General features: G+C 34.3%; 3 protein-coding genes and 1 pseudogene across 9 annotated transcripts; 2 read left to right on the plus strand and 2 right to left on the minus strand.

Moving 5' to 3' along the window:
- Nucleotides 1-920: 920 nt before the first annotated feature.
- LOC120117249 (ATP-dependent Clp protease ATP-binding subunit ClpA homolog CD4B, chloroplastic) lies at nucleotides 921-5,889 on the minus strand. Its single transcript, XM_039137535.1, has 10 exons — nucleotides 5,716-5,889; nucleotides 4,574-5,155; nucleotides 4,280-4,395; nucleotides 4,060-4,179; nucleotides 3,796-3,981; nucleotides 3,157-3,372; nucleotides 2,766-2,983; nucleotides 2,589-2,664; nucleotides 2,416-2,505; nucleotides 921-2,230 (listed from the first exon to the last, which is right to left on the minus strand). Exons 2-10 carry the CDS (start codon nucleotides 5,136-5,138, stop codon nucleotides 1,046-1,048), a joined length of 2,772 nt encoding a protein of 923 aa, XP_038993466.1. The 5' UTR covers nucleotides 5,139-5,155; nucleotides 5,716-5,889; the 3' UTR covers nucleotides 921-1,045.
- A 1,847-nt stretch (nucleotides 5,890-7,736) lies between these two features.
- LOC120117124 lies at nucleotides 7,737-10,924 on the minus strand (annotated as a pseudogene).
- A 458-nt stretch (nucleotides 10,925-11,382) lies between these two features.
- LOC120117253 (protein MEI2-like 1) lies at nucleotides 11,383-24,322 on the plus strand. Of its 5 annotated transcripts, none has more exons than XM_039137539.1 (15): nucleotides 11,383-11,671; nucleotides 17,985-18,150; nucleotides 18,353-18,398; nucleotides 19,501-19,904; nucleotides 20,028-20,186; nucleotides 20,351-20,467; nucleotides 20,557-20,705; nucleotides 21,014-21,096; nucleotides 21,207-21,602; nucleotides 21,859-22,510; nucleotides 22,949-23,033; nucleotides 23,156-23,224; nucleotides 23,327-23,506; nucleotides 23,669-23,750; nucleotides 23,929-24,322. In XM_039137539.1, exons 2-15 carry the CDS (start codon nucleotides 18,073-18,075, stop codon nucleotides 24,045-24,047), a joined length of 2,619 nt encoding a protein of 872 aa, XP_038993470.1. In that variant the 5' UTR covers nucleotides 11,383-11,671; nucleotides 17,985-18,072; the 3' UTR covers nucleotides 24,048-24,322. The 5 variants fall into 5 exon arrangements, with proteins under 5 accessions (XP_038993470.1, XP_038993471.1, XP_038993472.1 ...); XM_039137540.1 differs by having other exon boundaries at nucleotides 11,562-11,676; nucleotides 17,984-18,150; XM_039137541.1 differs by lacking the exon at nucleotides 11,383-11,671 and adding an exon at nucleotides 16,920-17,376 and having other exon boundaries at nucleotides 17,987-18,150.
- Nucleotides 11,585-14,292, plus strand: LOC120117254 (protein MHF1 homolog). Of its 3 annotated transcripts, none has more exons than XM_039137544.1 (5): nucleotides 11,585-11,672; nucleotides 12,158-12,337; nucleotides 12,451-12,525; nucleotides 13,162-13,242; nucleotides 14,003-14,292. In XM_039137544.1, the coding sequence occupies exons 2-5, from the start codon at nucleotides 12,217-12,219 to the stop codon at nucleotides 14,149-14,151; spliced, it is 426 nt and encodes a 141-aa protein (XP_038993475.1). In that variant the 5' UTR covers nucleotides 11,585-11,672; nucleotides 12,158-12,216; the 3' UTR covers nucleotides 14,152-14,292. The 3 variants fall into 3 exon arrangements, with proteins under 3 accessions (XP_038993475.1, XP_038993476.1, XP_038993477.1); XM_039137545.1 differs by having other exon boundaries at nucleotides 12,454-12,525; XM_039137546.1 differs by lacking the exon at nucleotides 14,003-14,292 and adding an exon at nucleotides 13,466-13,724.
- Nucleotides 24,323-24,388: the final 66 nt, after the last annotated feature.

The following is a 24,388-nucleotide window of genomic DNA, read 5'->3' on the forward strand; positions in this document are numbered from 1 at the left end:
CTCTTTTCAGCTTAATACTTCATATATCATCCCCTTTCTTATTTTTAACTTACATACTCATATTCAGACTCATTCCTATTCATTAATCACCTCTTTAACATCAAAATCCTATTCTCCATATGAAATTTAAGAATTACACTAAATTTTCAACATGTTCCAAATTCAATTCTATTGCTTCTAGCTTCTTAATTATACATTTGACAAGTCAAATCCATCTTTAGAACTTCAAAAACCTTTCTATAACAAAATTTCATTTCTACACCCTTCATATCATTTCCTTTCTAATTCTCTATTCTTGATGTTTAAAGCTTATATAAGCTTTCCTTAAGCTTATATAATACACCAATAATCAAAATCAACTTATAAATCCAAGAATTAAACAGCTGAAATTAAACTCACCTTCAAATGAGGCTTACGGGAAGAAGAAGAAGCTGGAGAAGAAGACTCTGGATAATTCTCTCATTTCCCACGTGTTTTATAACCCTAAAAGAAAGATAAAAATCTTTCTGATCAAATGACCAATTTGCCCTTTATTTCCTTTAATAATTACTGAATAACCTTTATCATATTTTTAATAAGTCATTGAACTATTCAATTATCCTACTTTAATCACCAATTTCTGAAACTTTATAATTTGATCACTAACCCGGTATTGAGGATGTTACAATTCAATTATCCTACTTTAATCACCAATTTCTGAAACTTTATAATTTGATCACTAACCCGGTATTGAGGATGTTACAATTGATATCATCAAAGAAGCTAAAATATTGATTCTTGGGGTCTGAATCAGAATTTGAATGTATTTCCATGAAAACAAGTTTAACCGTACATTTATTGTGAATTAAACTACGTAAACACCACCACCATATCCTCTTTAAGCTTACATGCAAATTCAGTGTTTACATGTACATCATCACTATTCCATAGCCAAGTAATGCTTTTCAGTGAAACAGACAGCATATAGTCTATAGGCAGTTCAATCAAAAAGAAAAAAAGGGTACAAACAACATTATCCAGAAAAAAAAGGTTTTCTATTTGATTTTTACACAACTGGAACCGGATCTTCTGCCAATGACTCCGGAGTCCCGCTGCTACCATTGAGAACTGTGACATTTCCGTCCGAGTCCACATCCACGATTACCGAATCACCTTCCTTGATTTCCTTCGCAAGCATCTTCTCAGCCATGCTATCCTCGAGAAGTCTCATAATGGCTCTTCTCAAAGGCCTCGCTCCGTAGCTCGGATTGTATCCTTCCTCCACCACCCTCTCTCTAAACCTTTCCGTCACTTGAAGCTCGATTTCTTTGTTTTTAAGCCTGTCAAAGACTTCCTTGAGCATTATGTCGCCAATCTCCTTCACTTCCAACTTGGTCAGCTGCCTGAAAACGATCATCTCATCTAATCTGTTCAAGAACTCCGGCCTGAAATATTGCTTCAGTTCTTCTGTCACCAGGCTCTTTATTCTGTTGTAGCTGCTGTCCTTCTCGTCGTAATCAAGATCAAATCCTATCCGCCGTCCACCCTTTTCAATCACGCTGCTTCCAACATTCGATGTCATTATCAGAAGAGTGTTCTTGAAATCCACAGTTCTTCCTTTACTATCGGTCAACCTTCCATCCTCGAGTATCTGGAGCATCATGTTGAAAACATCAGGATGGGCTTTCTCAATCTCATCAAAAAGTACGACGGTGTATGGTCGCCTCCTGACAGCCTCAGTTAGCTGACCACCCTCAGTATAGCCAACATACCCAGGGGGAGAACCTATGAGCTTGGAAACTGTGTGCCTTTCCATGAACTCACTCATATCGAGTCGGATCATGGCTTCTTCAGAGCCAAAATAGTAAGCAGCCAGAGCCTTTGCTAGTTCAGACTTTCCTACACCAGTTGGTCCAGAGAAGATAAAGCTGGCGATTGGACGATTGGGGTTCTTCAGACCAACACGAGCACGTCGAATAGCACGGCTAATGGCTTTGACAGCTTCATCCTGACCAATGACTCGTTTATGAAGTGTCTCTTCCATCTTAAGTAGACGGTCAGATTCATCGGTTGATACTTTTTCAACGGGAATACCAGTCCACGAAGAGACTATATGCTGAATGTCCGCTTCAGTAACAACAGGCCCTCCTTCCCCTGCCTCAGCCTCTGCTTTATTCATCTCCTTGTCTTTCTCTTGGATTGCAGTTATTTGAGCCCTGAGCTCAATTTCTCGATCACGTAATTCCCCAGCCTGTTTAAAAGGACGAGTTATAATACAGGTAAAGCCGAATAAAAGTGGGTTTGGAAAAAACTGATAAGATAGGACCCGGTGAATGGACTACTGATCCAAACCCCCTCTCCCCACCCCACCCCCACCCCCAAAATAAAATAAAAAACAGCATAAAATAACTCCATGTAACTGAACAATTTTTGTACCTTCTCAAAGTCTTGGCCACGAACTGCTTCGTTCTTCGACTTTGTTATCTGCCGAAGCTCTTTATCAAGCTCTCTAGCTTCCTCGGGGAGCTGTATCAACGGCAATGTCACAAAATCAACTTTAGAAAGGAAGGCAATATAAGAGTCATGACTAGATAGTTATACAAACACACCTGCGCATGACGAAGGCGAACACGAGATCCAGCTTCATCAACCAAGTCGATTGCTTTATCAGGTAGAAAACGGTCACTGATCATACAGAAACCAAAGTGATGAACAAAAAGGGCAGTTCCATTTTTAGTCACTAAACAATTACAAAGAAAATCAATGAAAATAAGATGACCATGCACCTGATGTATTGGTATGACAGCTGTGCAGCAGCAACTAGGGCCTCATCTGTGTAACGCAGCTTGTGGTGAATCTCGTAACGCTCCCGCAAACCTTTTAAAATCTGTATAGTTTCATCTACAGATGGTTCGGGGACTTTTACTGGCTGGAAACGTCTTTCCAAAGCTGGGTCTTTCTCAATATGCTTTCGGTATTCATCAAGTGTTGTAGCTCCAATACACTACATTGATTCAGATCGAGTAAAGAACTGTCATAATTGTTACATTAGCCAAATACTAAAATTTCAACATTTATCAAAGCTTAATAGAAAATTCCAAAGATCAGAGCAGTGGTCGGGCCTAGCATAATTCTAAAAATCAACCGTACAATCCCAACTGTAAGATCAAAATTCACCTGCAATTCACCTCTTGCAAGAGCAGGCTTCAAGATATTGGCTGCATCAATGGCACCTTCGGCTGCTCCTGCTCCAATCAAAGTGTGAACCTCATCGATAAACAATATTATCTCATCACTTTGCTTGATTTCCTCCATTAGCTTCTTCAATCTCTCCTCAAACTCTCCACGATATTTTGTTCCAGCAACAAGAAGACCCATATCAAGAGTTATAACCTGATAAGAAAACAACCATAAATGTGACAATCTAACTGGAAATAGATAATTAATAAACCGGCACACAATTGGCAACTCTGAAGTCATGGGAAAGGAGGAAGAAGAATCTCTAAAATGGAAATTCTAATGACATTGTTTATTAATCCATACCCTCAAAAAATTAAGAGGATAACCCAATACCATCTTAATCTATTAACCATTTCATTCTTTTGACTGGCTCTCGACTAAACCTTATAGTTAAGGATATCTCAGATTTGATTAAAGTGATAAAGCCTCTAAAACTTTATATGCTAAAATCACCACTAACCAACTATTTCTTTTGACGACTATTAATGTGGTAAAATAGAAAACGCTTAAACTCAAAAAAATTTAATCCCTTTGCTAAAATAAAATGCTTTTAATGATGAAAGACAATGAATGCACCTTCTTGCCCTCAATTGTCTCAGGAACATCACCACTAGCAATTCGTTGAGCAAGGCCTTCGGCAATAGCAGTTTTTCCAACACCAGGTTCTCCAATAAGACATGGGTTATTTTTGGTCCTTCTACCCAATATTTGGACAACACGTTCAATTTGATCCTGCCTTCCGACAACAGGATCCAATTTACCCTAAAACGGGGAAAACCAGTTTAGAAACAAGCACATAAAAATCCCCAAATGATAGAACAAACAGATAAATTCGCTTACCTCTTCAGCTAACTTGGTTAAATTGGTTCCATATTCCTCAAGTGTTGGCATTTTCGTGTTTCCAGTTGATCCTCCTGTAACAACACTAACTTCGTTGCCCTCGCCAACCATACGAATAACCTAGTAAATCAAATAGAAAAGATAACCCCAATTATGTTTTATTATTACAAAAAATTGAACTAAATATAAACAAGATCAAGTAGATAAAGGCATTTCTTGCCTGTGTGCGGATGTTACTTGGGTCAGCACCTAAATTCTCAAGAACACGGGCTGCAACACCTTCACCTTCACGAAGCAAACCAAGAAGAAGATGCTCGGATCCAATATAGTTATGGCCTGAAATTTTATAACATAACAATTGCCAGTTAATCAAAGCAAATTTTCCAAGTCTGGAGTGCATACAAATAACTTCTATGAATAAACAACGCAAAACAAAATGAAAGCCAAATGACAGTTTAAAATCTGTTGTAAACTAATTAAAAATGAAACAGAAAAGCTATCTATAAAGATATACCAAGTTGGCGAGCTTCTTCCAACGAGAGTTCCAAAACACGTTTGGCACGAGGAGTAAATGGAATCTCCACAGCAACAAAACCACTTCCCCTTCCAATTATCTTCTCGACTTCAACTCGCGCATCTTTAAGATTGATTCCCATGGATTTCAGAACTTTTGCGGCAATGCCAGTACCTTCACCAATAAGGCCCAGCAAAATTTGCTCGGTACCAACAAAATTATGACCAAGTCGTCTGGCTTCCTCTTGAGCAAGCATGATTACTTTAATTGCCTTCTCAGTGAAGCGCTCAAACATGGCTTTAGGTACACATCGGCTTCCTCTACCACGTCGAGAAGAGATTGAAATTGCAACCTTAGAATGGAAATCTTGGCCGACTCTGACCATATTACCTGAAGAAGTTGAACCACGCAACCCAGAGAAACTACGTATAGTCAATCCAGGTGTTGTTAAACAACACATCATCTTAGCAGACCTTTTCGATTTTCCAGATTGTTTGGATGGACCATGGCTTCGACCGGTGACTAAAGCGGGAACAACAGCCGACTGAGCCAAAAGTTTAGCCATCTCTCCTACTAAGCTATCTGCAACAAAACAAAGACTTGCATAAATGAATTCCCATATAATCTCAAAATCTTATCTACATGTAAATTTTGCTTCCAAGAGGAGAGGAACGAATGGAAGTTTTATAAATTCATGAAGGAAAACATAAACCCAATAGATTTACCCCAAACTAATACAGTAAAACTTCTTCCAACAGAGTTAACTACAAAAGAACTATTGATAATTGATTACGCATACATGCTAGAAAACTAGAGCGCAATAATCCAAATAAAAAAAAACGAAATACCCTAGAATCTAACAAGTGAAATCAAGAAAACAAATTTCTTTTTACAGTAAAGTAATCAAGAAACAACGAGAAAATCCATTAAATCCAAACATCCAACAAGCCATGAAACCAAAAGAAAGCATCAAACAAACCATGAAACCAAAACCCTAATTTAGATTTCAAGAAGAAACAGAGTCTTTAAACAAAACAAAAAAAACTAAACTAAAACAAAATCCAAACATCAAACAAGCCATGAAACCAAAAAGAAAGCACCAAATTAAACCTCAAGAAAAAAGAAAAAGTCCCACAACTCACCTAAAAGAAGCGATGAAGAAGAACAGAAAAAGGCTGAAATGGATAAAAGAGAAAGAAATATACTAAAAGGGGTCTTTTCTTTTAGAAATTGCAGAGAGAAGAGACCAATTTTCCGCCTTTTTCTTTTAATCTACTGGAAATGGTCGGCCGAAGAGCAAATAAAGCGGATAAATGTGGCTTAAATTAACAATCTATCTTCTTCTATCGACTTCGCTACACTTGTTTGGATGTATGGGCCCAAGAGGGTTAAACTATGCTATGGTCCCTTTACTATGCTTCAATTTGTAATTGTTTCTTAATATTTTTTGGGTTTAACCACCAACATTCGATCTATTGATTGATTAATCCGAATCAAATTTTGTAAATATATTCCAATTCCATGTGTTCTTTATACATTTGAAATGTCGTCCTCATATTTTTTTTATAGAAAATTAATCCTATTTTTATTCAAAAAACCAACTCTAATTGCTAATACCATTAAAATGTTTTCATTAAATTCATTGATATGATATTTTAAAATATAAAAATACCAACTTGAAAGTTTCGTAACCAAATATGACATTGTAATAACTTGAATTTAATAGAAAAAATTTAACGTTATTGACAATTAAACTCAAATTTTTAATATAAAATACAAAGACTTAAAGTATATTTTAACATCAAATAAAAGTATAAGGATTAAATTAAAAAAAAAGCACAACAGCACTTCAATAATGAAATTAGTGGTATTACCCATTTAGAGTAACTAATAACATTATACAAATTGAACCAATAAAGTTAAAACAAAATTTTAATATAATGAAAGGACCAAAATTGTAATTTGACGGTTAAGATCTAGCCGCTGGACATTTTAAGTTTTCTACTCTACGTCCAATATAAATCTCTGGCCCTTTCTTGTTCATAGATATTTTCGTTCTCTCTGACTAGTTTGCCCTTTCTTGGTTTGTTTTGATTCATCCATTTTAATGTATTTTGGGTATAAGGATGTTAAAAGAATCACTTAGACTTTCTGTTATCATTATTAGATTTTTGACACACCATTTTTAGGTCAATTTTTTTAAATTTGCATTTTAATAATGCATTAAAAATATTTATATGTTTTAAATAAAAATTATCTTTTATGTTTTTTTATTAGAAATCATCTTTTATGTTAAATTTAGATAACTAATTATTAGTGGGTAAAGTACACAAATGGTCCTATGAAATACTGTTTTGTTGAGTCCATTTTGTAACTTTTAATATTTGGGGGACTCAACAAAATAGTATCATATAGTCAAGGGATCATTTGCATAGTTTAACCATTATTATTCTAAATTTTTTAGTTTTAATTTTACTTAATAAAAGAGTGTTTGAATATTATACTTTATTCAAACCTGGATTTTGTTATAAAAGAGTTATTGGAAGACAAACTTGCAAGAATTAGGACCTCTCAATTTTCTTCATTTTTGGAAATATCAAGATTTCCTTTCTGAAAAAATATCAGATTTTTTATTTATGATTTCTTGTACAACTTTACTATCCTTCTTGTTCGTGTCTTCTTCCTTGTGCTTTTATAAGATTTCTTTCCCCTTTTTCTAGAATATGATAATGAAATGGGTTATCGTACATTTTGGCCCTTGATTTTGGCTTTAATATGCAATTTGGCCTCCAATATTTTGTATAAATTGGCCCAACTTTCAATTAGGTGCACAATATGGCCCCTAACTGCGACTCTATCATACGGACCACTAGGGGTGTGCAAGAAAGGTAATCCAGAAAATTCATATATCCGATTTATTTTTTAATTTTCGGATAATTCAAAATTTGCAATAATGGATCAACTTATTGCATTTTTAAAATCATATGATTATTTTATTATTCAAAAAAGCAATATCCAAATACGCAGAGTCAAATAAATTACTATAAATTTTTCGAATTTTTTTTTTACTATCAACCACCATCTCATGTCATGTAGATATAAATACCAAAGTTTTGCAGTTGAATTGTGAAGTCAAAAGCAGATCAAATAAACGGATAGTGTCTCAACCCCAAAGCCTACTTATGAACCCCTTCTTGTCTTTCTTCATCCTGTTTTCGATAGATGGAAAATCGATACAACTATCGGCCAAATCTAAAACGATCGGATTACGAGGTATCGACTGGAAAGCTGGCGGGAAGGGTTCTATACGCGGAACTGCTTTCACATTCGACTCGCTAACTGCAGACTCAGAGAGATTTTCTCCAGCAGGTATTTTTCCACCTGAACCACTCCAAAGCAACACATCACAACAACGTAGCGAAATTGGGATCAAGAGACGTGTCTCTCTCTCCAATGCACATGCAAGGTTTTATCGAAATATGTATCAGTCGATGAAGGAATATATGAAACTATGGTATATAAATGATACCTCATACCTTCTTGTCAGTTCCGCTTAATGATATAGTAGATATCTTCTTTGAAAGATTCTCTGGAGCCTTCACCGCCTCAATCCGGTTGCATGCTCGATACAACTGTAAGATCTGCATTCATCATATAAAGTCTTCAACTCTTTGATCATCACCTGTAAATAATGTGAAGATACCGATTAGTATATGCATCCAGCAGTTAAAGCAGAAAAATATACCGAAAATAGTGGGGAAAGCAAACCCCTATATAAATATAGACACCTGACCGGTTTTACTGTGAGTTTGAAACTTATGTAGGGAATTCTCAGCAAGAGAGCGAGCACGGCAGTATAGTGCATATGCTTCGGATATCTTTCCAGCTAAACTATACGACCTTGCCAAGTAGAAGCACCTGCAAAGAATTACAGAGGTCCATATATCAATTTCGCAAGGCAACTTCCTGTTGTAAGACACCGACAATTAATCTTTTAAAACAATGTGTCACTTCATAAGTAGACTCAATTTCATCATTCAAGTGCGAGATATTAGATAAGAAACATCCTTCAAATAAAGAAAGATATCAGAGAAAGTAGGATGTTATCGAAGAATTGATTGATGCAGATATTTAAGCATAAAATGTGCAATCCAATAAAGAGGAAGACATCATGGAGCTCACAGAAATTAACCTTTCAGCTCGGAAGGCCAGACTTTTAACTTGACACTCTTCAGCAAATGTCAGTTCTTCAGGTTTTCTATCTCTTCCAGAACTAACTAAATCAGATAGATCGGCAGTATTCTGCCCAATATAGCATCATTAAGCAAAGTAATAATTAGTACAAGTTTCTTCTCCCTATGTGAAGGCATTCCAAAAACAGATACTCTCTAGGTCACCTGTAATAAAAGATCATATAAGCGAACCAACTCCTCAGGCTTGGTGACTTCCTCATTTTTATCATCACGACACCTAGTAAGTTTGCTCTTTGCAATGCTAACCAACAACTGGTTGCGCTCAATTGTCTGTTGTCCTAGTACAGCACTAACAGTCTTATCAAGACCATTTAGGTCATCTTTTACATTTTCAGCACTACCTGCAATGGCCTAGAGTGTATGCTAAATCATCATCAGACACTGGAAATGAAAGTTTGAAAACAATACCAAATTCAATCGAATCAATTGGTCAGTCACCTCAACTTTTTTGGTGCCCTTTGCCACCATAATTTTCCACAAAACGTGGAATGCATGGATGGCTCCTGTTCTGGAATGTGAATTCATTTAATCAGTCTGGAACACAGTGTTGTACAATTTATTTTACAAATGCTTACAAAATCTCCAGGATTAGTAGTGATTCGTGAAGGGGCATGCATTACAGACACTTATGTAGAATCAAACAACGTTGGAAGCTGCCGTAAATATTCCTTGAACGTGCAGATTGAAAAAAAGCTTGAAAAGAAATACGCCTTTCGCCACTCAAGAGACACATGCTTAACCCAAAACACCGGAAGAAATAAATAAAAGATTGAAAAGAAATAATGCAAGCACACGACTATATATGCTTTATTTTGTCTTCCTGAAGGCCAAAAAAAGCAAGTCGGAGACTGTAGAAATTCAAATAAACAATCAAATTGAAATAAACCTCAGCTTCTAAAATTGTTCTGAAATCTCCCTTGACAGAACACAAATGTGTAAACAGATCAGCCCATTTTACTGCCTTGTGTAATCTACCAATTAAGTAGATACGCTGGCGTGCATTAGGACCATCTGGAAGCTGTCTTTTCTCCATGGCATGGCTCCAAGCTCTCTCTGCCGTATACAGAATCACATGTGAAGATACCTATTTTAAATCAAATCAAAGTAAAACAGTCAACTTGGAAAGCCACGTAACTTGAATACATATTGCACAGTACAGCCAATCCTCAACCGATATAAAAAGCTTCTAGAGTAAATAATTTAAACAAAGTCAATTGCAAGGAACTCTAAAACACACTGTAACTAATCACTTCACAAGTAATATGACACCAATAAGGCAATAAGTACCTCTAAACATGTGTGCACAAACACAAATAAACAGGCATTGCTAAAAGCGAAAAAGAGAGAAAATAATAACGATAAAAGCAACGTTCGAATTGTAAAAATATTCAGATTTCTGCAAAATTAACAAGGCAGACCTCACTTCAATGACCGTGGACTCGGTAATGGCTTTTCGGGTGTATTTACCGCGGTCATATGTGAATTTCAATGATTTATATAACCTCCTCAAACGAGCAGTGCAATACTTCCTGCAGCCCCAACATTATTCATTTAAATATTAACAATATCCAAATACAAAAACATTTCAATATTTTTCTATTTTTTTCGAAGTGAATTTACCTGTAACGAGTATAGTCTCCATGTCGTAATCCATGTTGCATCTGAGAAGACTTCAGAAGCTGCAAAACTGAACACGGGAGCCAAAATAAACACGATAAGAAAAAAAATCAGATAGAACTTACAATCTCCCCATCAAATTACTATCGTTGATACAATTGTTGAAGTTAAAATTCGACAAAGAAACATTAAAAACTGACCATTGATTGAGAGCTTGGGGCTTATCAGGTCGGAAATGTTTGAATTCGGATCATCAATTTCCATTGCCGTAACCTTCGCGATAACACCTTCAATGACAAACAAAAAAACAGCAAAAATAACTATGCATGTCACAACGAAAATGCACGTTTCTTGCGGAATTGTGACCGATAAATTCAACTATAAGATGAAGGCATTTTGCCGGCGACCAAACAGAGTGTAGAGATCTAATATTTTTTTACTGTACCGGCGGCGTTACTATGAATTAATCTAAACTATTGGCCATGAAGAATGGTTTCTTGCTGGGCCTCTTTGCAGATAGACAGTTCCTTTTATTTTCTTTTATTAGGTTTTTAGCAATGGGTAGCTTACCTAGACTTAGATAAACATTAGTAGGATTAGATCGAGTTTTTGATTAATTTGACCTGACTTTATAAAAATACATCTTTCATCAAAAATTAGATCTGATTAGTACTTATGGTGATTTCATCCAACCTATCTTTTAAAATAAAACTCATGTTTGATATAATTTGACTCAACACAAATATATATATATATATATATATCTTAATTTTATTTGATAAAATTTGGATCAAATTGAAAAAAAAATATTATAGAGAGAGTATTATTATAAATATCTGAATCAAATTAAGTAATTTTCACCTTAAACTTGAATCTGATTCAATCTAATCTAACCTAAATTCATAATCTAAAAGCTCAATCGTATCTATTAAAAAAAAACTAAACCCAAAATAATTAAATCAGACTGAAACTCGTCGGGTTGAATCCCGTGTACATCCATACCTAGAGACAGCCCATGATGGAGCTCAAGATGTAGGAGTATGAATAAGGCCCAAATCTGTGAGGCGGAAAAAACATGATTAAATCCCTTGCTCTATCTTCTTTTATGCTTTGAAATTTTTTTCCTTATCGGAATTGCTCTTTTTTAAGATTAAATTGCGTGTTGCTTTCAACCCGGGTGTCAGTTCATGAAACGGTTCGCGGAATTTTCAATAGTTTTGGTTCAAAAGGTAAGTCTTGGTTTCTGTTTCATTGAGGTCAAAAGCTTTTAATCTCAATTTTGTAGGTTAGTTTCAGAATTTAAGGATTTTTCGTGATTGAATTCCTTGATCTGATCTGCGATTATGTAGAAATTTCTTCTTTTTTATGGTTGAAGCTGAATAAATAATTTGCTTTACTTAAACTGCTTAAAAAATGTCGTGGGAAAGAAAAAAAGAAAGTAAGAAATCTAGAATGTGAATATGGGGAAATTGATTTTTTAATGGGAAATTCACCTTATCCAGCATCATGTATGTTTTTTTATTCACCGTTAAATTTAGTTTCCCCCCTTCTTTCCTGTGTTCATAAATTCATAATTTAGGATTTATGAATTTTTTAAATGGTCGTTGGTTATTCTGATCTTCACTTCTTTTGAATATAATGTTTATCTTTGTTTTATTAAAAATACAAGTTAATTGACTGGGAATTGTTTTTTGTTGAATGCTTTCCGAGATAGGCGCATTAAGTCGGGCGGAACTGCGACCTGTGGAATAGTTAGCAGGCTCAGATCAGAAAATGGAAATCGATGAAGATAGGAGCGATTTTGAGAAAGATGAAGAGGAAGATGACGATTCGGTTTCCGATCTCTTGAGAGATCGCTTTCGTCTCTCTGCCATCTCCATCGCCGAATACGAAGGTCCATTTTTCACCCTATAACGATTCTATTTTCTGGCTTCTTTTTCTTAAAAAAACATTAAAGAATTTCCGTAATGGACTAAATTGAATTTTCAAATCTTCAACTAATTGAAGCAGCTAAGAGAAACGGTATGGAGATTTCTCAACCGATAGTGGCTTGCATTGCCGATTTGGCCTTCAAATACATCGGTAAAATACGCAACATTCTGTTATATCTATTTCAGTTTTCCATTTTTATGCATCCGTTTTCCTTTTATGTTATTTCTACTTTCTTATTTCTATGAAAACATCTCAATGCTCGAATTCACTATATTTGGTTTCTATATAATCGCTGTTTTATTGGATTTAATGGTGTAGTTGAAGGAATAAATTATTTGGATTTTTTGTCAATTTGCAATATCTATGAACTTGGTATTAACAATGTAAAAGTTGTTTCTACATTTGCGAGGGCCTTGGGTATACTTTCGTTGTGTGACAATCTTGGTTGCCATGAAACCAAAAATATCACCCGGTGCTCGAGGACCATTAGCTTCCGATGGCTTATGATATAGAGCACCATTGGACACCACTGGAACTTGATGCCCATTAGTGCTCGAGCATTAAGGCTGTTGGTTATATTATTGTACAATTTCAAGTTATTTTGAATATGGTTGTATATTTAGTATTCTCAGTATACCTGGTGGGAACATAACTACAAATAATAAACGATTTTCAATTGGGAAAGGAGAGAAATTTGCAGTTGGTTGTATCATCCTTTGTTTTGTTCGACATTATTACTAAAAAGTTCTCTCAAGTCAATGAATTGTTCGGCTGTTTGAGTTGCAGGTCAGCTGGCAAAAGACCTTGAGCTATTTGCACACCATGCTGGTCGTAAATCCGTAACCATGGCGGATGTTATAGTTTCTGGTGAGTGTGTCATTAATCTCAAATAATTTTCTTGATTTATTTATTCTCTTGTGCTTTTATTTTGAGTTAGTGACAACTGACAACCATTCTCATCTTCGATGTACTGATTTATTTCGAGAGAGAGAGAGAGAGACCATGCTTCTTTCATATCAATGCTTTACAGTAGCAGATTCGTATTTCTTCCAATCTATAGAAATATAAAACCTATTTACATCAATTTCAGCTCATAGAAATGAACATTTAGTTGCCTCGTCCATGTCCATTTTTCATATCAATAGGTTAGAACTTAGAAGTAGCTGATTCATATCAATATGTTGAGGTCCATTTCATATCGACAGACTAGAAGTAGGCAGTTCATATTTGTTTAGATTCATTGAAACATAAAATCTATTCTCTTCCATTTTCAGCTTATAGAAATGAACATTTAGCTGCCTCGTCGATGCCCGTCTCGTATCGACAGGTTAGAACTTAGAAGTAGCCAATTTGTATATGTTCAGATCCATAGAAACATAAAATCTTTCAATTGTTCTGCTCATAGAAATGAACGTTTAGCTACTTCTTTGTGGTCCGTTTCATATCGATTTGTATTCTTTTTTCAAATCCATTGAAACATAAAATCTATTCTCTCCCATTTTCTGCTCATAGAAATGAACATTTAGCTGCCTCGTCGAGGTCCATCTCGTATTGACAGATTAGAAGTAGCCAATTCGTATCTGATCAGATCCTTAGAAACATAAAATCTACTCTCTTCAATTTTCAGCTCATAGAAATGAACATTTAGCTGCGTCTTTGAGGTCTTTCCGCGATGAGCTTAAAGCGAAAGAACCCCAATGTGAAAGGAAGCGGAAGAAAGTACCCAGAAAAGATGACAAGGCTATCGAAGGTATTGTGCATATCCCTGATCTCTGATTCTAGATTTTGGATAACTAACCCGATCTGCAAATATTGGACATGGCTCACAAGTCTGTTACACACTATAAACTTACAAAAATATGCAAAACCATGATGAATGGTAATTCAATTTGTAATACAATCTATTTTCTCTTCAAATTTATATGGGTTAAATTACTTGGTGATTATTTGTACTACCAGATTGTTAGTTATTAAGCCGAGTTCAAATTACTCGAGTTTTTGAGTGAATCCAATTCAAATATCTTAGCATTCTGATTATAATAACTAACTAATGTTAATTGAGTTTTCTTAAATATTTTAATGTTAATTTTAATTTTTTTAATAGTCTGAGGTGATTATAATGTAGTAATTGTTTATAATTTTTTTAACTATTGACAACACACTATGCAGACGTAGTTGTTCATCCCATAATCTCAAGAGAGAACACTGCTTATTTTTAAAAGAATGAAAATATTTATAATATATATTATTGAATTTTTATTTATTAAAAGGGTGTAGAAAGAATTGACCCGGGTTTAAAAATTGGATACTAAAAGGGATGGACCTAGGGAAGACGGCCGAGGGTAATCATTTTTTTGAAAATTTTAAAAGTTTACCCTTAAAATTTTTGTAAGTTCGTATTCGGTATAAAATCATACATTTGTCATTGGATACAAATATGCTAATTAAGTTTTCATTTAATTGTTTATAAACTACATAATAATTGTGAATTTATATAAAATAATCCACCGTTGTAACCGTGATTAGATAAATTACCAATATTGAGAAAGAAAAAGAACAGACAAGAGCATGTTGGGAAAGATAATGGCTTAGGCTGATGATTTGATCCATTATCACATGGATCGTATTATTCCGCCTAATTTAGGTATATTTTATTTTTGTGGTTGTAAATTACGCTTCATATTTGATATCCTTTTATCATTAAGGTTTTGGTTCGGTTCTTTTAAGTTTGGATAATTAAAACTTATTAAGTAATTTCGGTGGTAAAACGAATGTTGTTTTTTAATAAATTTTGAATTCGAGCAGTTGTATTTATAAGATATCTCTCTGAATTATAAACAGTGGTGGATTCAGAAATATTTTTTATTGTGGGCACACATATATTGATAACAATTTTTTTTGAATGAATGGATACAAATAAAATCGAATGATGAACATTATCAATAAAATAAGTAAATAACTAAAAAAGTTTAAATTTCAATATGAACACTTTCACCTTCGAGTATTTTTAGATCTACATTAATTATAAGGAGAACAATATTTTCTTTATTTGCATTTATAGAAATGTCCTTATAACATAATTCTATTCAGATTAATTATAATCAATAAATTAAACATTAATATTTATAGAAAATGAGTTTATGAGAAAAATAAATAAAATCTTGAGATGAGAGTTTGACGTACTGATAATTGACTGCCACGTGGAAATTTTAGACAATGACGTAAATCTCATACGCGGCGTCCAGCTAAGCTTACGAAACTAACACGGCGCCGGCTAAAAACCCGACGTTGCTCAGCCGGCATCTTCAAATGGTAATCGCCCACCATTATTTGATTTTCTAAAATTTATTATTAACTTAAACATTTTGTTTGTATATTAAAAGTAGTTTTAAAATTATTAAATAAATAATAATACTTAATTTTATTGAATAGATAAAAATATAAAAAAAATATGAATCTCAATGAAATTATATAAAAATTTAAATAAAATAACTGATTAACAGTAAAGAATAAATTTCATCAATATTAATATAAATATATATATATATAATAATGAATTAACCTGAAAAAAAAAGAGAGATATACTACAAGCACGAACCAACTTACCTCAGTGATTAAAGGAATCGTTGTTATTTCTAAAGATCATGGGTTCGAGCACCAATGACTACAAAGGTTATTGAATGTTTATTATTAAATTATTAAGAGTATTTAAAACAGATACTACTTTATAATCACCTTAACAATAAATAAATATATATATATATATATATATATATATTACAATAACAGATAAAAATGGGAAAAATTAGTAGTTGATGATTTTTTTAAGTGTAAAATAAAATAACTTTAAAAATTTATTTTATAATAAACATATATAATTTTTAATTTGAATTAATTAATAAATAAATTTTTGAGGAATAATTTATAAATAAATTGAATAGCGGTAATTAATATAAAAAAAAATGGGCGGAGGAGAAGCGTAAACGATAGAGCCCTAACGCCGTTATTAACTACTAAAATTTGCAGTTCTGTTTGAAGGGACGGATCTTATTTTTCTTTATCCAGAAATAAAAATAAAATAAATATAAAATATAAATATCCTTTTTATGTTTTGTTTTTTATTTCATTTATTAATTAGGATAAAATACATCAGAAATTATTAAACTATGATCAAATAATAATTTTAGTCATTAAGCTTTAAAAAGTTACAAAATTATCATTAAATTTATCAATCTTTTATAGAATAATCATTAATTTTTATTTATAAATGATCATTAATATCAAAATTTTATACTATGATCATTAAATTTATCAAATATTTACTTTTATTACAATATTACAGTGATTATTTTATAATAGATAAATCAATGTAATGATCATTTTGTATTTTTTGAAAGTTCAATGTCCAGAAATGATTATTTATGTATAGTTAAGTGATCTATAGTGTAATTTGCATATTTATTTATTCTCAAATCCAACTCTTTTTTTTCCTCCGTTAATTTTATTTTATTTTATCATTCTATCTAAAATCCAAAATCTAATTATTTTTATCTGTTCAATTGTTTTCTCTTCCTAAAAGAAACTCATCGGTGAGCGACCGGCGAGAATCCACATCTCGCCGGAATTTCGCTTTGTTTGATCGTCGGAATTTTGCAATTTCTTTTGCCTCTCGGTATCGAGCTGCCGAAAGAGTGAGAGAGAATTAAATTTCATTTTTATTTTTCAAAAATTGATATCAAATGATAATGTAATTATGGTTTTGTAAAAGAAAACAGAGACAAAAATAATTATAAAAAAAAATTCTCTCTCGTGTGGCGAGTAATGGCTTGCAATGCAGGAAAAAACATGATTAGATCCCTTGCTTTATCTTCTTCTTTTATGCCTTGAATTTTTTTCCTTCTCGGAATTGCTCTTTTTTAATATTAAATTGCGTGTTGCTTTCAATCCGGGTGTCAGTTCATGAAACGGTTCGCAGAATTTTCAAGAGTTTTGGTTCAAAAGGTAAGGCTTGGTTTCTGTTTCATTGAGGTCAGAAGCTTTTTTTAATCTCAATTTTGTAGGTTAGTTTCAGAATTTATGCATTTTTCGTGATTGAATTCCTTTATCTGATCTGCGATTTCGTAGAATTTTCTTCTTTTTTATGGTTGAAGCTGAATAAATCATTTGTTTTACTTAAACTGCTTAAAAGATGTCGTAGGAAAGAGAAGACTATAATTTGAATATGAGGAATTTTATTTTTTAATGGGAAAATTCACCTTTATTCAGCATCATGCATGTTTTTTATTCACCGTTAAATTTAATTTCCCCCCTCATTCCTGTGTTCATAAATTCATAATTTAGGATTTACGCTTTTTTTAAATTGTCGTTGGTTGGTAAGTGAACTAATATCTGATGGTACATATTGTATCAACTTATTTGAATTCTTACGAAGTAAAAAAAACTCCCTCCTATGTTTCTTTAAGAAATGCTTTGAAGTTGTCAATTTTTTAAGAAAGTATTCAGCTTTATATCTGGTCTTCACTTCTTTTGAATATAATGTTTATCTTTATTTTTTTAAAACATGCAAATTAATTGACCAGGAATTGTTTTTTGTTGAATGCTTTCCAAGTAGGGGCATTAAGTCGGGCGGAACAGCGACCTGCGAATGTTGGGCTTTTAGTTTTCAGTTCTTCAGATTTGTGGTGTTGAAGCCGAAGAATGCCATTTGAGGTCATGGATCAAAGGAATGAAGTGGCATCATCCCACTTTTTAGAAGACACTCGTTTCCCTGCTGAGGTATTCCAGGGAACAATCATACAACCAATTTTATAATTTGCTTTATATTTTGAGTTTATTAGTTGGGTCTTCATTTCTTGTTCTAGATGATATGGTAGGGTTCCTGTATGTGCTCATTTTGAATTGTGACCATTTTCTAGTCACTGTTGCAGAAAACAGTAATTCATTTTATGTTGCTTTAACATTTACTTCTGTTGGGCAGAGACAAGTTGGATTCTGGAAACCGAATACCATGTCTGATTATCAAGGTGAGAACAGTGCTATGGACAGTTGAACTGCTCATACTTTCTGCAGCTAATCGGTTTATTTTAAATGCATTGACGGGTCCAACTGGCTGTCTATTTCTTGTTAGCAGGCTCAGATCAGAAAAGCATAACTTATAACTTTTGTTATAGTTAAACTTAATAGATGACCAGTTCTTTCTCTTGGTTACTGTGACAAGATATGGGCCCTGACTTAGGAATGCCATTTAGAATGTATTTAAGAATTGTTACTAACCTTCATGATCGAGTGAATAGCTCAAATATATTATTTCCAAAATCACTTGATATACTTGGTGTAATTAAGAGCCAAAACTTGGTGTCAGTCTTAGATTTTTCCCTTTTCAAATGCTGTATTTATTGTCTTAATTGACCCTCTAGAGAGATTTTCTTGGAACATGGGGTTTGTCCCTTCATCATGTTAACGCGATTAATTTAGTAAGTTTACTTATTTTTCTTATTCTTTTTAGCAAATATGTTTCATATTTTGTGGAATTTTTGCTGGTGTCATATGTAAAACTTCGGAAATAATTCCTAAATCTTGAATGTTTTAAATGAAAACTTTTTTGTACTGTTCTGTTAAAAGAAACCTTGTGCATGGTTTTGTTTCCTGTGTGAAAAAACTTCTGGCCTTTGCAGACAAGGTCGTTAGTTCATCCCCGTTGGAAAAACTGTCTGCCGAGCATATGGAATTACCCCCATCAAATTTGGCAAGAGATCAAGAAGATAGGGTAAACATTGGTTGGAAGGGAATTACCAATTTGTCCGAGGCGCATTCATGGAATTCTGTGAATCACGATCCAAAATCAATACCAAATTTGTATACTGAACCAGCAGTGAACTTGAATAGAAACAGCACCAATGGAAATGTGATCCAGCATGAAAGTAGTCTGTTTTCAAGTTCATTCTCTGAAATATTTAAGAGAAATTGTAAGTATTTTTATCTACTTGCATCAACCTTGTGTCATGTAGATGGGTGTCTCTACTAATGTGGCAACTTATTTTTGAATTTTATGTTTGCACTTTTTCTCTGTTATTTGAATAAATTATAATTTTTTCTGTTATTTTCTTTGCTTTTCTCTTTATGCAGTGAGATTATTGGGGAATGATCTACCTTGTCAACATGCCAATTCAGTTGCTTCACACCATGAGGAAGAACCTTTCAAACATATGGAAGAAGTTGAGGCACAGACTATTGGGAATCTCCTTCCTGATGAAGATGATCTCTTCTCTGGGGTGATTGGTGACTTGGGACTTAAAACTCATGCCAGTAAAGGAGACGAACTAGAAGACTTTGATCTATTCAGCAGTGGTGGAGGAATGGAGTTAGATGATCGAGTATCCATGGTTCCAAGGAATTCAGATCTTGTTAGAGTATTGAACGGTCAGGGGAATTCAAATGGCTTCATTGTAAGTGAACATCCTTCTAGGACACTTTTTGTTAGGAACATTAATAGCAATACCGAAGACTCGGAGTTAAAGGCTCTCTTTGAGGTTCGTGTTCCTTTCAATCTGTTACACTGTTTTAAAATCCATATGCTTGAAAATCCATCAATTCTCGTTTTAAAGGGTACATGTTCAAGTAAGTTGATTGACCAACCTGTTTTCTTCTGTCAGCAATATGGAGATATCCGAACTCTCTATACTGCCTGCAAGCATCGTGGGTTTGTTATGGTTTCTTATTATGATATAAGGGCAGCTCAAAATGCAATGAGAGCTCTGCAAAATAAATCATTGAAGCTTAGGAAACTGGATATACATTATTCAATTCCAAAGGTTTGGCTTCAACGAATTTGTTCTGGATGGTTATTGCCTACTTTTATTGCCGTTACCCTCACTGGTGGTTCAACTTACAACCTTGTTTTGTCCAATTTGTTGGTGAATCTTCATGTGACATGTTGCTGCTTTATCTTTTATTTTTCAAACTCTTTTGACCTCAGGAAAATCAATATGAAAAAGATGTTAACCAAGGGACGCTGGTGGTTTTCAACCTTGATTCTTCTGTTTCAACTGATGAACTTCAACAAATATTTTGTGCTTTTGGAGAAATAAAAAAAGTAAAGAATTCATTCAACTTCTTTTAGCTTCAAATGTTACTTATTTTTTGATGATAATGTATAAGTCATGCAGTTAATTTGTGTGGCAGATTCGTGAAATTGCACACAAGCATGACCATAAATTCATAGAGTTTTATGATGTTAGAGCTACAGAAGCTGCTTTCCATGCTCTGAATAGGAGTGATATTGCCGGGAAGCAGATCAAACTTGAACCAAGCCGTCCATGGGGAGTTAGACGGTAATATCATAAACTGGTTCTTTTTCCTTCACTTTCTTTTTGAAGAGTTTCCCCCCTTTCCCATTATCCTGGCTCCTGAAAGAGGGAATTTGTTTTTATTTATTTATTTATTAAATTTTCGTTCTATGCTTTACTACTTCCGTACTTCAATATGAATTTGGTAGATCATGCTTGATCATTTTCTAGATACCTTATTTGCATTTTGTTATATAAGTTGTATTCATTTCCTTATTCTTTATATTTTTAAATGAAAAAAGTACTGTTTTCTATGACCTCTATAAAATAGTAATTCAAAGTTCCTTTTGCAGCTTTATGCAACAGCCCGAGTCAGAGCAAGATGAACCTAATCTATGCAAAAACACTTTTGATGAGTTATTATCAGGCAACGGTGGTATGCTCTGCCTTTAATATCTGTAATCTTATGAATTCATCATAAACTGTTGTTTCAAAGCAAAATTTTCTATTGCCTAATGGTTCCTACTTTCTGATTCATTCTGACAGTTTCTCTAGGAATAACTGCATCTGGCTGCATGGATAATGGGTCTACCCAGGTGGTTGTACCTGTGAGTACATTTGTTGAACCCCCTCGAAGTTCGAGTGTTCCGATTAACTTAGCCTCTCCAGCAAGAGCGGTGCCTATAGGAAAACAAATAAGCTTTCTGGAGCCTGACCACTCTCTAGATGAAGTGAAGTTTGATAACCAAGGTGTACCAAGTTTCCATCCCCATTCCTTACCTGAGTGTCATGATAGCTTAGTCAATGGTATTTCATTCAACTCCTATAGCACCATAACAGACATGGCTAGCAGTGCCAGTCCCATGATGGCTGAAGGACTTGATAATAGGCACATTAGGGGACCACCATCAAATGGCCAACTGATGCAACCAAATGCAGGAGGTAAGCTCAGCTGATTATGGTATTCAATATTAATTAAAAATGTTTTCCTGCATCTTTGTTGCACTCCTTTGTAGATTCATATGAGTTTCGTAAGTCAGTATGTTAATATATTTATAAAGCTCATAATTTATTATGTTATTTTTTTGAGGTAGATGTAATTCTTCTTTCTTCTTGAATTCAGTTATGCTTCTTATGTTTTGAACTTCAGTATCTTGGGTTGCCTTTGCTAACTTTGTTACTACTAAAATCTCTCTAGTTTTTGGGTCACCTGGAAATGGAAGCTTGCCACTTAATGGAAATCATTACTCGTTGAACAGTTCCAACTTGCGCCAGCAAGATCTGCCAAGTGCTATGGTTTGGCCAAATTCGCCATCATTTGTCAATAGCATTCATGCTAACCGCCTTCAACATATCACTGCATTTCCTAGGACTCCTGTAACGTTGAATGTAGGGTCACCTGTCCACCACCACACTGGCTCTGCGCCACCAGTTAATTCTGCTTTCTGGGACAGGCGGCACCCCTATGCCGGGGAGTCTCCTGAAGCTTCAGGTTTTCACCTGGGGTCTCTTGGAAGCATGCGCTTTCCCAGTAATTCGCTATCACACCCCTTGGAATTTGCTTTTCACAACATTTTTTCTCATGCTGGTGGAAATTGTATGGATTTGACGAAAAATGGTGGGGTACACTCTTCTCAGCAGATAGGAAACCTATTCCCTGGCAGGAACCCTATGATTTCAATGCCAGCATCTGTTGATTCTCCTAATGATCGTGTTAGAAGCCTTTCGCACCGTAGAAATGAATCAAATTCTAGCAACACTGATAAGAAACAATATGAACTTGATATTAACCATATCATACGCGGGGAAGATAGCAGAACAACCCTTATGATTAAAAACATACCCAACAAGTATGTGAACTGCTCCTCTTGCAAATCACTATCATTTTATTCTTTATGTCTAATGTCTTGAGTTGTTCTTTTTCCTATTACAATAGTTTTATTGCAAGATATTGTATCTATTTACACTTTCTTATGCTCAAGGAAAATTGCACGATGGATGATAAAAAAGTTGCAGATAGTCTGTGATGATTATCAGCTGTTTGCCTTTAAATTCTCATCATTGCTCCTAAATGGAGTAATTAATGACGGGCCATCAATTTTGAATTTTTTTTTTCTATTTGACTACTTGACATATTTCTTTGGTTCAATTGGTTTTTCCATTTCTAGTAATATGTTGAAGTGAGTTAGCAGAGGGTGGTGAATACTAAAATCATTGATTTGTTGTTATGGAAGTGATCATACTTCAGATTTCAAATTGATTATCCACTCAAATGGTAATTTTTGCAGGTATACCTCAAAGATGCTTCTGGCAGCCATTGATGAGCACTGTCGAGGAACTTACGATTTTATTTACTTGCCAATTGACTTCAAGGTAAGTAAATTAGTCAATCGGGCATTTCCCAACCTCAACACCCTGATACATACTTGGTTGTGCTACATTTACTTGTAGTTGAATTTATTATTAGCTGTAAATGTTACAAATAACTTTTGCAGAATAAATGCAATGTAGGCTATGCTTTCATCAACATGATCGATCCACAACAGATCATTCCCTTCTATAAGGTTTGATAATCACACTAATATCTCTTATCTGTGCAAGTATTGTCACATTTCCATGTGTCTCGTCCAGTTTTATTTTCGGGTTAAACCAATACACCTTTTCAGGCATTCAACGGCAAGAAATGGGAGAAGTTCAACAGTGAAAAGGTTGCATCTATTGCGTATGCTAGGATCCAGGGAAAGGCTGCTCTTATTACTCATTTTCAGAATTCAAGCTTGATGAATGAAGATAAACGTTGCCGCCCTATTCTCTTCCATTCTAATGGTCCAAATGCTGGTGATCAGGTAGGTTTATCTTGAGTCTTGACACCATGAATAAGCTCAATGTGATTTTTCTTTTCGTTCTTGTTTTCCGAAACTCATTGTTTATTTGACTTGTGCGGTATACCTTTTCTTATATCTGTAATAGTGAAGGATGTTTTGAGCATTTAACTCCTTTTTTTGTAGGAGCCCTTTCCTATGGGTACCAATATTCGACCAAGACCAAGAAGACCTCGAACCATGGGTAACGACGAGAACCACCGGCAAGGTAGTTCTTCAACTTTATCCAATGGGGTCGACTCATGGACGGGTTCTTCCAAAGATTCTGATTGAACAGTGTGCTTATCCATCTCTAACTTCCCAAGTTCCAAGTATTTAAACCTCTTTTTTTCAGTAGAAACTACTCTGTGTTTTGATGATGGCCTGATGACTTTTTTTAGATATAGAGAATCAGTTCCGGGAACCAAGATGTATAACCGAAACTAAACTCGACAAATTTTGTTTTTCATCGAAGCCCATTCCAAGTGTAGAGACCGATGTAATAGTAGCTTCAAATTTTGGATAGTCTTTGACCGAAGGGTATCGAGTTGTATGAAAGTACCTGTGCTTATGCAAGACCTTAGGGATCCTTTTGTTGTTTCTGTTTTGTATCCCGGGTTACGCTAATTTCTTTTTCTTGTCCCGGAGGTTTCAGAATTCGTATGATGCCTTCTGTTAGTCTATTTGGGGTGTAACTGCTCCAAGAGAGGGAGAGAGGGAGCAACGAACAACACATATAAGTTTTCTAGTTGTGAAAATTCTGAACTTTGTTTTTCTTTAATGGAAATACTTTTGTTATTCTTTGGCCTCTTTTTATGTCCTCTCTTATTGCTATATTTTGGAACATACATCCTAGATGTCTATTTT

The sequence above is a fragment of the Hibiscus syriacus genome, unplaced genomic scaffold (genome assembly GCF_006381635.1).
Source record: "Hibiscus syriacus cultivar Baekdansim isolate YM2019G1 unplaced genomic scaffold, ASM638163v2 tig00110319_pilon, whole genome shotgun sequence".
NCBI lineage: Eukaryota > Viridiplantae > Streptophyta > Magnoliopsida > Malvales > Malvaceae > Hibiscus > Hibiscus syriacus.